Below are 12312 nucleotides of genomic sequence, written 5' to 3'. Positions count from 1 at the left end.
AAAATAATTTAAGAAAAGTAATCCTTGCTTAACTTAGAACTACAATGCAATTCAGAAGCCTCTCAAAAGATTGATGATGGGCTGTACTGGAGCACCTATAGGGACCTTTGAAAGGATGGGGACACCGCAATGCTCAGCCTTGCCATACCTTTGGAACTCTGTTAGCAGAACTCAACCTGCCATGCCAGGTGTCAAAATTCCCAAAGCAGGAGCAATCCACTGCAGGTACATTAGCAAGCACATGAAGAAATAAGGCACACAAGGCAATTACTTACTCTTGATACCAAAAAACTAATATGCGCTTGCATGTGCTTTATAGGGTTCTGCTTCAGGCTTGTTCTGTCCTTGTGCCGGAGGCTGAAAGCCCAGTGGTAGCTTAGTGGACACTTCTTCCAGTTTAGTTCATTTCAAGCAACCCATTTCAACAGTCACAGACCATGCCCCAATATGAACTTGAATAGCCTGCATAATTAGTGCTCAGAATTTCAGACAAACAGCTAAAATTTAAGGGCGCAGGGGTTTTGAATGTATACAGCACTTGTTAAAACGAGGGTGGGCATTTATTTTGGGCTGCATTTAGACATGTATATGAAACCTAGATGTATAACACAAAACTATCTTTGTTAAAAGTAAGAGCCTAGATATAGAGCCTCCCCGCTCCAAAACTACTCTTCTGTTCCATGTTATAAACACCCTGAAAAAAATCCCAAAATAATCTGGGGGAACAGAAACCAAACACCAAGATCCCTCCTGTTCCCATTCAGCATCCCAATTCATTAAAATAATACTGCAATTTTTCATTTGCTCTCAGGAAAAACATTTAGGTCTATTCTGGTTACAAACCAACCAAGTTCTCTCAAAAGGAGTAGTAAGGACTCCATAGTTTGTTGTTCAGACTCTCCTGAAAGGTCAACAAGTTAAAGTGCTCCATCTGTGAGGGGCCAACACTCCCAGACAGATCACCAGGCATGTACTTCAGTGAGCACCTCTTAGCCTACCAGTCAACTCAGAAAACAGGATGTCCATCAGGATCACTTTATGTACTCAGGAAAGGCTGGCTGTGGCAACTAAGCAGGCTAGGCTGGGTTTCTGTAGGTAACTTCTTTCTGAAGTGACTAAATGATTTATGGAATTCATTTGTTTGCAAGGAATAGGCCTACAAATATTTGCAATACAGTCACACTCATTAAATTTTAACTGATAATCTAATCCTAATGGACAACAATTGCTTCCTCAGAAGGCTTCCCCATTCTCAATTCCCAGTCCTTAGGACATCTGCAAGACTGGACCCACAGCTCAAGTTTTATAACACACACGCCAGATTGTCAACCTTTGCATTTACCACTTCTAGTCTAGTATCAGTTTGACAATGTAGCTGTAAAACAGTTAAGTAGCTTAGCTGTAGTTAAGACTGTAATGAACAGAAGACACAGTAGACTGAAGATGTCACTAACCATCTTGCGAATTGGAACATTTTAACCAACGGGTCTGCAATAACTTCAAGAGAAGCTGAAGGCTTTTATCTGTTTTCACTGTTGGTATGTAAGCATTACTGCCAAGTTTCATCAAGACATCCAGAAGAGGGTTCAAGAAAGCCTCTAGTTCAATCCACTCTATGTTGCTTTTTCCACTACACAAAAACAAAAATTAAAAAGAAAGTCTTCTTCTGAGTATCTGCCTTAAGTGCTGAAGTTACTTATGGAAATAAATAGGACACGTTTCCAAGACACTTAAGTATCTTTAGAATGTTACCCACTATGTCTGCAGCAACAGTTTGACAAGGCCTAAGGAATGATCAGGCTGATCAAAAGTCTACAGAGAAAAGAGGACAGCTTCCCAACTTCATCAGGCTTCTACCGGATCCTTCAGGAGTGAGGGGATTGAAAAAGAGAGAAATGTAAAAAATAAGGTATTTCATACTTACCTGTATTTATTCTTCATCTGCTCCACATCAGCAGCCAACAGAATCATTGTGGAGACAAGCTTAGCTTCAAACCAGTCAGGCATAAAGCAATTTTCTCCTGATTAAAGATATTTTAAGGTTTCCACAGTAACTAAAAAATACCTTTGTATTAATTTCTAAAACTTCTGGTTTTGTAACTTACTTTAATAAAATAATAGCTCAAAAACAATTCATGCTAACATGAGTATTACTACTAACTTTTTGTATTCTTTATCTAGATAAAAATTAAACTCAAACACAACTGGCCTTGATGCTCAAGTAAATTCTAGGCAATGTGTTATGTAGTATCATATGTTATGTAGCAGTTCACAGACTCCTCCATTGCTTTTAAAAACACATTAGCATATTCAAATGAATTTAATGAAGAACGTAATTCCACTACACTTTATCAGAAATATCAGCTGTGATTTTGACCACAGTAGTTACATAAAGAACTAAAACTGTTCTGTAAAAAGGAAATTTTAAAAAAACCAAGTGAAGTTTCTCTTTTTATCAGTCTTTGATGAAGAACTACATCATCATAGTTATAAAATTGTTTCTTAAATAGCAGTACATAAATTGGTTTTAAGGGGCTTTTTAACTGGTATGTTTCTGGCTTTGGAAATTCAGAAAGAAAAACACACTTTGGAGGTCAAATTCAAGCAGCTGGACATGGTTCTTTTTTTTTTTTTTCCTCTAAAGAACTGCTCATTAGTTAAGTTTCATATAAAACCAGGATTAAAAACATCACTTTTTATAAGTGAAATGCAGATGATTGCCATGGAATTGCAGATAATACAGACCAAGGACTAAACAAACATTTCAGGAAGGAGAGAAGATCTGCCAAAATTTTTAGCAAATTTACTTTGGAGTATCAACAGAGAGAATTTGCTTGCAACTTCTCTAAGAATAAGACAATCACGTGAAGTTTCCTGGTTTGCAGGAAGCTTCTGAAGCTATTTATCATTAGCAAATTCTGACCTAGCTTTTTTATCTCCTGTATGTATAATACTTTAAACGTGTTCAGTTTTGACTTCTGACAAAATAGAACTATAAAATTCACTATGATTGTGAATGCCACACAGAAGTTGAAGCATTTTTAAAAAAATCAATTTGCCATTCCTTTCAATGTACCTGAAAGAAGAAACTAACCTGACGTGGTTGGTAATCATTTAAAATGCGTGAACAAAAAGGCCCTTTGGAATTTATCTGCACATTTGCTGCGCCTTCCTTGGTTATAACATGTGGCAGCTCACCTGCTGCAAGCTGTCCAAGATCAAAAGAATATAACAACACAGGAGGGTGTGCAATGAGCTGTTGAGAAGCTGCCTCACTCTATGGCCTCTCTCTCTATAAAAATACTTGGTCATTTTACAAAGCTCTACTGAGAAAGGTGACAGAATCTGTTGTTCATATTCCCTTGCGCTTTCCTCCGCCCCCACATTCCAGCAATTTCAGACACCATCAAAAGAGTGACAAAACAAATCTAATGGACAAGCATCAGGGCAGCATTAAAACTGAATATTAAGACTTAATGTTCAATTCATACTGAAGGACTAATTTAGGGAGGAAAGCTGGAATTAAAAAATAAGGTTCAAACTTAAGAATTGTGAATAGACAGGTTGGGCAGAACCTGAACAGGTACAATATAAAAAACCAGACAACTTTTCTAAATCCAAGGGATTGTTGTAATTTCTTTTTAAATTATCTTTAAAATAGTGTTTTTTATCAATACACACGTAACTTACTTTCAGATGCAGGTGTCTTAAGGTACTCTCCCACAAGACTGTGTACATATTGACATAATGATGATGTCTCTTGATGTTCAAAATCAGAGGTTACAGACTTCCTGAAGCACCTGTCATTCACTTGCAACCAACTGCAAAGCTGAATTAAGAACAGTATGTTACTCCTTGACCACATCTGGCAGCGGTGCACTGACATCACTGACTTAACAGCAGCACACCAGAGCACTGTTAAACACAAACTCTTACATCAGGAAATGCACACACTGCGAGAGGTGTTCACCACAGCTACCTTGAGCCTGAGCAGACTGCTCCCTTCTAACTACACACAGAAAAATGTCCTTCCAGAGGGTAACTCAGAGCACCCCCAAAAAATCAGTGGCACCAATGTAAGAAAAACAACAACTTTTAAAATTAAGCAAGACTGGTAAAAATTCCCTTATCTCAAAAGGGCTTCTTCCCATCAAGTGTTGTCTAGTGAGACCACCATTTTGTCTTTTTAACTTGTATGCCAAAAGTGAATGGAGCAAGATGAAACATACAGTACACATAACAAGAAGACATTGTGCAAAAAATCGCTTTATCATTATATGGCTCTACAAGCAACCAAACATTATGGCTACATGATCAGTTGGCTCCAGTATATACTATATTAAAAATTATTTCATTTTTGAATTTTTATTCACAGCATTTTACATCTCGCAAAGACACAAAATACAAATCCTGTGAAAATTTATGACTTACAATCTCACTTTACATGGTATGCACATTCTTCCCTTTGAGATTATCCTGCTATTTCTACCAGTGATGGGTTTGATGAACATAAAACCAGCTTCAGTTCTCACCTCTGTCCACAACAAAGTATCTCTCCTTAGGGACTCCTCTGGTCTAAGGGACAGAAGAAAGCTTGAAACTTCTGGGAAGGACACTTTCTCCTGAAAAAATTGATCAAAATACAATAGCTACCAACATAATATACAACAAATAATATCTATATGACAACTCAAGAAGTTTGCCTATATCTGGCAAGTTTTTAAAGAAAATTTAAAAGAAATTTACTTTTTCCTTTTCGTGATGCAGACTCATTTCTGCCCCTTTGGGACCAACTTATCTGTACCAAGGAACAAAACTTAATTTCCCAAGTATTAAAGCCTGTCTGAAAATAAATGAATGACTGTACGAATGGTGCTATTCACTGATGATACCTTTTAAATTAATGTAGATAAATGATTAAGAGCTGCTCGTAAGTACTATTTCTGCATCTCTAGAAAGAAATTGAGACACGTTTACAGCCATAACACACAACAGGAAGACTACTTATTTAGAAAGCAAGCTACGAAACAAACAAAACATGAATACCTCAATTACTGAATAACTATGGTCCTGCTATTTCAACAGTAATGGTAGTTTATCAGTCTGGTATCATGAATACTTTTATTATTAGGTACTACAGGAAAGTCTATTTAGTTTCTATCTGTTAAAACCTGAGTTTATATGGTAGATATGGAATAATATCCTGTTATGATAACTAGCACATGAAAAATCCCACAATAAAACATCAACTCATAAAAGCTAATGAAAAAAAATACTTCTTATGAAAACCAAAGGTAACAGAAGCATACCATACTTACATAGCACAATTTAAATAGTCACTAAAAAAAAATTGCAAATCCAGCAAAATCAGTAAAAATACTGTATGTAGCAATTTTTTTAATACTGTTGGCCCTGTAAAAGTGCTATGGGGTTTCTATGACATCAGGGAAGAAGAAAACAATAAAACAAAACAAAACAAAACCCCAAACTGACCACATCTGTCAAATGCATAGTTGTTTGAAGAAGATAGCACTGAGCAGCTCCACGCAACAAAATCTGATGTGTAATCATAGTACACTGGAGGACATCTCTGCAAAGATGAAAAATACACACTGCATAGAACACACACTTAAAAATGTAAACATTTTCACGTATTTTCTAATTATTAACCATTTAAAATACATTAGATTGCATGTAACAGACATATTCTGTTAAGTATGACACAAACACTGCCTGATCAGACCACAAACAATCCAGAACCAAGACTACTGTTACATGTACTTTCAAAAACCGCTAGTGAAACTTGGAAGAGCATAAACCTGACAAAGTAAAAAGGGGGAGAAGAAAGAACAAAACCAAAACTAAAGGAACAACCCCCATGACCACATCAGTTCAAACTGATAATTTAATACTACCATTTCTATCTGTAACAAGTATACAAATGTTTGCCATCAAACTCTCACTCAAGCATGAAACTGAAAGAAACTTTCAGGGATCTTTTATCAGCAAAGGCATGTCCAACATTATTTTTTTCTTTTTGTAAACTGCTTCTATCCAATACTCCTTCAACCACCAGTAAGATTTTATTTAAAAGCTCAGATTTGATTAAACTGGAATGACAACTGATTTTTAGTGGCTCTAGGAAGTGAAAGCAGACACTTAGGAAATATCAGTGTGATTAAGGTCAATAATGAGGCCAAAAACTTTTACCTAGCCTTCTATTGAGAAATCTTTCCATTTCCAGCATTATGGGCTGTGGCTATACCCCTGATATAGTCTCAACTGCTGTTAAAGCAGGCTGTACTGTAAATAGAAGAAAAGGAAGAAGTGTGATATCTATCAAGCAGGAAGTGCGAAAGACCAGGAAAAAAAAATATCCTAAAAAGTAGAAATTATGAAGATCTAAAATGCAAAAACTCAATTTTTTTTTTAATTCACAGAGAGATATAAATACACTGATTCTTGAATTGCTTTCCTCTGAAAACTAGCCATAAAGGAGACAGAACCTTCCATTCCCATGCACAGCCATCCCTTCAGAAGTAACGAACATGAATCAAATCCTGGCTCTCCAGACTGTCAGCACATTTCTTTGGAAAAAGGCTGTAAGAACACAGTGCAGTGTATATTTACCTTAAAGCATGAAGGCCTTCAGCACCAAGTACTTTACATGCAGGGATAGATGCCAAAGCCATAGAAAGAAACAGAATAGGAACAGCACACCAGTGCCTACTCGTCATCTTCTGAATAAATTTTAACAGGAAGCTACCTTAAAATAAAAGTAAACAAAACAACCCAGAGTGATTTTGTGTTCTCCAGTGCATTCAAATAACATGAACTCCAGCAGAAGAGTGTTATTATAATTTCTGACAATTAAAGACAACAGAATAATTTCCTAATTATTTCAAAGAAAAAAATTACATTCCAAAGAAGTTTGTCAGTAAGGTGATACGATTCGGAGATAACCAGAAATAAACCTAGCTTTGACTTTGGTAATCTGCACTAATCACCATGTTCAGGAATGGAATTTTAATTCTTGATTGTTTTGAGCACTAATCAATGCCTTTTTTAAGTTGCTATTCAGTTTGTGAGATGGCTGACCACAGTAATTCAACCAGTTTAATGAATGCTGGAATGGGCAGAGCAATCCTCAATAAGCCATCACATGTACAGTTTCTGGAAGCAGGCTACCCATCCCAGGATTCCTGATCACACACCCTCCCACTTAGTGATAAAATATATGCCTTGGGACATGACAGAGAAACAGGGCACCTATGGCATTACAAATATATAAGGTGTTTCCTACTAGAATACACCTGTACATATAGGGTGCTGAAGAGAGCTGATTCTACCCTTATCTGATCCAATTAGACCAGGTATTAAATCCTGCTTGCCTTCATGTCAGCCTATACTAGCACCAAAATTTGAAACAGTCTCAGAAATTTTTCCCCAGCCAGCTTCACAACAGAAGAATCCTTATTTTGTTTCAGCACTTGGCCTGGCTCTTTTGAATGTGTCACTACACAAGTCATGACTAAAACAGTCTGACAGATAAAGAAAAAAGAATCTGCAAGTACTGTTCACTTCAGATCTTAGGAACTTGTTTGGGCTCTTTATTTTTCCATTAATAAAAAGCAAATCTGCTTTGTTTTACCCCTAGAACAATTTTGTAGCTTAGTACTGCAGGATCCCTTAGACTGGCTCAAGGCCTCTTCTCTGGAAAGTCCACTCTCAGGACAACTACTCCCTTTTTCTCTCAAGTAAATGCTTACATGACATACAAAAAATGGCTCCATAGCTTTTATTTGGTTTCCTTATTTAAAAAAAGATATAGGTGAGACTGAAACATACCTTTTTCTTCTTCTGGAAGAAGAGTGAGATAAGTAGCCAAAAACTTCTGTAACCTTATTCCCAAAGGAGGACAAGCTCCTATTGATTGACCTGGTGTCCTGTTGGGTTTTAAAACATGTTTTGATGCAACTGGCATGTTAACAGCTTTAGGATTAGATGTAACAGATTTAATCTAAAATCAAACAGATTTAGAATGTTTAGAATTGCCCCTAAACAAAAACAAAGCGTCATTCAGTGGCAATCCATGAGACCAACAGAGACCACCTATGTCTCATAAGAAGTCTCAGGATCCTGGCTATCAAAGATTAGCATCAGTCAAGAGATTCTATAGCTTTCTCTCAGCTGGACATTAACTGTGACAACTTTGTATATTCTTGGTATACTCAAATATGCACCCTCCTCTACATATGCCAATATGTTTCAGCAGAAACACAGAAGCTAAGAGAGAAGTTTAAGAAGATTACGAAGTATTGATTCAACACAGCTCTAACATACACACTGAAACACTTGGCACTTGCTTCACCTTCTGAATTCCCATCTGTGCATGTCCATGGAAAGATACTGCAGCCAGCTAAGATGAGAAATGTGTAACTGCTGCCAAGTGCCTACAGAGGTCACATCTGTCCTGCCATAATTAGAGGAAACAATCTGTTTTGACCACACTTCATCCATCATCACCTAATCCCCACTATCACCAGTGACAGTTGGTTTTATCCCCCCAAAAATAAGCATATATTAAACTCTTTGAACTCTTTGTTTCATGGCCTTCCCCCACTAGATTAAGACCGTGACCATCAACTCAACCAAGGGGCATTGAAAATTGCAACAATTAAGTCTTGTCACTGGATCCACAGATGGTGATATCCTTCCTCTCCACTATCTACTCTCATCTTCTCTTTCTTTTCATTATATATATTTTATATTTTTATATTGTTACATTTCTATGGACGACAACCAAAATGGCTACACACTTCCTTTTCATTGAACCAAATTGTTCTGAAATAAACTTGCCATATATAAATACACCAGTCATTCACTCTAATCCACTCCAAGGGATCTATTAACAAGAACCTCCGTTACCTTGGGTCATAACGAAAGTGCATTTAGTACTTTATTCCTCTCTCAATACTCTCCATGCAACTAGCACAAAGGACTGAATGCCATCCATCACTACACTGAATGTGCAGCAACCTGCAACTCCTCCAGCTTTCCTCTGTTCTTTACATATTTACACCACGAGGATCCATGTCATCCACCAACCACAGTCTCCTGCAAACACCCACTTCCAGCACCTATGAATTGGGAACAACTAGAGCAGTCTGTGTGGCAAGAAAATAAGAAGATAAAAAAGTACTTCGCTAAGTTATTCATTTATTGTATCTCACTTCCAAATTAATGTTTCAAAGCAAGATGCAATATAGGAGCTTGAGGCATCCTTTGTTGTTGTTACTCAGATTAAATTGTACATACTTCATCTGTTCACAGCCACTCACCTTTCCTGAAAAACTCTCTACCTGTCAGTAAGTTTAGCAGCACCATTTTTTTCATTAATGTGTTTTCCTTAGCTAAAATTTTACCCACATACTTAAACCAGTATTATTAGAACACATTTGCAGCAATCAAGACATTATAAATGATTAATTAAACCACTGGTTTACCTGCTGTAGAGGGAACTTTCTGAAAGGGCATCCATTAGTGGTCCAATAACAAACTAAAAAAAAAAAAAAGAAACAAGAACAATGGCTATATGTACATTTCCAAGGCACTGTTACATAGAAGCTAGACTTATTCCACCAGACTTTAAAGGACAGAGCCAGGAATCAGAGAATACTCTTGTTAATAGTAAATAGGAGAAGCAAAAAGAGGAAGAAACTAAAGAGAAGGGGGACCAGGAAAGTAAACAAGGAATGAGATTTTCCCACTAGATACATTTCACAGAGTATTGTGAAAGATGCAGGCAAATAAGAAATCCTTTTGGGAAACAGATAGAGAAAACAGATTTAAACATGAAATAAAAGAATGATGAAGAACCAACACAGGTAAAAAGATTTAGGGTGCATATTAAGGCTGACTTAATTTGTATAACTCAGGAATGTTAACCTCTGAGGGGGGAGCTCCTATGAAGACTAAATAGTATAATGTAGATCATTCCTTACTAAATTGGAGGCTGGTTGGACAGTCAATACACACGTGATAGTAATAAAAAAAACCTTTAAGCCTTAATGTTTCTTCCCACATAGAGAATATTTTAAAGTGTGGGGGTTTTATGGGATACAGTGATACACTGATTATACTACAGAGACAGAATGTGTCCAATTCCAACTACTGAAGCAATTAGTGTTACGATCTGTTACAAATTAGAAAATTTGTTTGTTCAGGCAAGTAACAGTAACACCCTTACCTCTGAGAAACCAAGTGAATTTGGAAGATGCTTTGTTTCATAAAGCTCCAGAAAATGAAGAATGCCTTCCTTTGTCAGTGTTTTATTCTCACTCTCAAACATTCGTCTATAAATGCACATATGCCACGATGGGTGAAACAGCCAACAACCTATTACAAAAAGAAATTCTTCTAAACTAAACTGACACAGAAATGACAGTGACACACTAGCACGTAACATAATGACATTATAGTCTATGTACAAGACATTTCAAAAAGGTGACTATAGCTGTTTAGTTTTATAAAGACACCCTGCTAAATCTAATTTTAAAAATTAATAGTTTTCTCCAGTTACTCTCTATTTTATTAGTTACAAATTAAAATCACTAAGAAGTGCAAATGGCACATCCTTCTTTCTGCAACTCTATTTATGCCAATGTATTTCCAGGCAAAAGTTTCACATTAGTGGTCTTTCTGCTTTACCAATCTCTAACATGTTGCACTACCTAATCACATGTACTCGTGTGCCCTAGACACACTGTCTCAGCACTCATATTCTTTATTCTCTCCCCACTTCTAATAAGTTGTGTTGGGGGGGAGGATTTCTCCTTTTACAAAGTTGTGCAGGTGACTTGGTTTCTACAACCCCAAAAATCTCTGGGTTTGTTGTATTTTCACATTGTCTTAAGTAAAGCAAAACACAGGGGGAAATGACCACTTATTTGGCTTTTCTAGGAGAAAAACAGTATTTCAAGACAATATAGTAAGCAACAAATATATGCTCGGATTTCCTCTCACAGCAGAGTGGCCAGTGCCTATGCATGTTTGCCAAACAACCTATGCATAGAGCAGACCCACAAAAACTGGAACAGCCACCCAGGAAACACCTAACTTGAGAAACAAAACACTACAAAAAGCTGCTACTAAACAGAAGAAGAAAACATAAGAGTGTAATTTAACTGACTAATATTTAAGAGATTAAATAGAAAAAGGTCCATCTTACCTTTATCCCCTGATATGGCAAGCTCATATAAACTGTTTAGTTTTGGTAATACTGGCTTTATAACATGGATCTGAAATGCAAATGAGATGTAAACAGTTTATATCTCAAACCCAGGAGCTGTCAGTTACTCGGACTAGAATTTACTATCAATAGCACTAATATAGCAATTGACAAGAGAAGTACATTTAAATAAAACCTATAATGCCTGTGGCATGCAACACTCAGATGCAGTTTAGCACTGGAGAAAAACTGATACATCAATGCTACCATATTTTTTGAATGATACTTACTAATAACCATTCCATTCCATTCCTCAAAAGTAAAACAGCACAAATATCTATAATTAAGCATTTAAATAAACAGTTTTTCAGTTGCAGAACAACCATGTACAAATAACATGAAATAACTACAGGGAGGTGGGTACGCTACTAATAGTTAACACCACGATACCATACAATTATGGAAGCCTCACCCAAAAAAATTGTTTTAATCCACAGCCACAGGTACTTCACCATATAGACATAGTCCCCTCTACCAAAGAGAGGTTATTAAGTGCAATCATTGGATCTTTCACTAAGCTGGTTACCTTGCTCTTGCAATTAGCTGCACCCCAGGTTTTTGCCATTGCATTAACAAGATGTATTCCGATGACAGAGAAGAGTCCTGAATTTATTCCCAATGAATGACACATGCTGTGTTTTAAGTATTTACGAGTTGAAACAAAAATATTCTAGTTAACGCTGACTTAGATACCCTCAATCACCAAAACTGTAAATACTCTGCCCTACAGGAGCATTCATACATGCCACAAGTGAGGCAGCACGTCTGTCTAGGATGGGCAGAGATTTTAAGGCGCTCCTACCTGGTTTCCTTCCAAAGTTTCCATTATCAAAATATAAGTTTCCCAAAACTGTAGGAGTTGCTCGTTCTTCTCAGCAGACCACCAAAACAGACTCGATTCTAAGAAAAAAAAAAAGATAAAGACACCCCTTTCTGCCGGCTCCGCATCCCGGGCCGCGCGGCCCCTCCCGCCGCCCGCCCGGCCGCACCGTGTCCGCCGTCCGGAGGGCAGCGCAGCTCGG

The 12312-nt window shown here is 37.1% G+C and overlaps 1 protein-coding gene across 1 annotated transcript in view; it reads right to left on the bottom strand.

Annotated features, from left to right (window-relative positions):
• Window positions 1-12306, bottom strand: part of TARBP1 (TAR (HIV-1) RNA binding protein 1) — a 34172-nt gene extending 21866 nt beyond the window's left edge. The window contains exons 1-12 of the mRNA XM_008643282.2: window positions 12280-12306; window positions 12093-12190; window positions 11231-11300; window positions 10250-10398; window positions 9507-9559; window positions 7849-7946; window positions 6631-6766; window positions 5494-5590; window positions 4533-4622; window positions 3691-3829; window positions 1925-2021; window positions 1455-1630 (exon numbers count right to left, since the gene is read on the bottom strand). Coding sequence (XP_008641504.1) covers window positions 1455-1630; window positions 1925-2021; window positions 3691-3829; window positions 4533-4622; window positions 5494-5590; window positions 6631-6766; window positions 7849-7946; window positions 9507-9559; window positions 10250-10398; window positions 11231-11300; window positions 12093-12116 — 1129 coding nt within the window. The 5' untranslated portion in view covers window positions 12117-12190; window positions 12280-12306. The remainder of the gene's footprint in view (window positions 1-1454; window positions 1631-1924; window positions 2022-3690; window positions 3830-4532; window positions 4623-5493; window positions 5591-6630; window positions 6767-7848; window positions 7947-9506; window positions 9560-10249; window positions 10399-11230; window positions 11301-12092; window positions 12191-12279) is intronic.
• Window positions 12307-12312: the final 6 nt, after the last annotated feature.

This window comes from Corvus brachyrhynchos, unplaced genomic scaffold, assembly GCF_000691975.1.
Source record: "Corvus brachyrhynchos isolate BGI_N302 unplaced genomic scaffold, ASM69197v1 scaffold70, whole genome shotgun sequence".
Classification (NCBI taxonomy): Eukaryota; Metazoa; Chordata; class Aves; order Passeriformes; family Corvidae; genus Corvus; species Corvus brachyrhynchos.
This window is presented reverse-complemented; position numbering and strand designations above follow the sequence as displayed.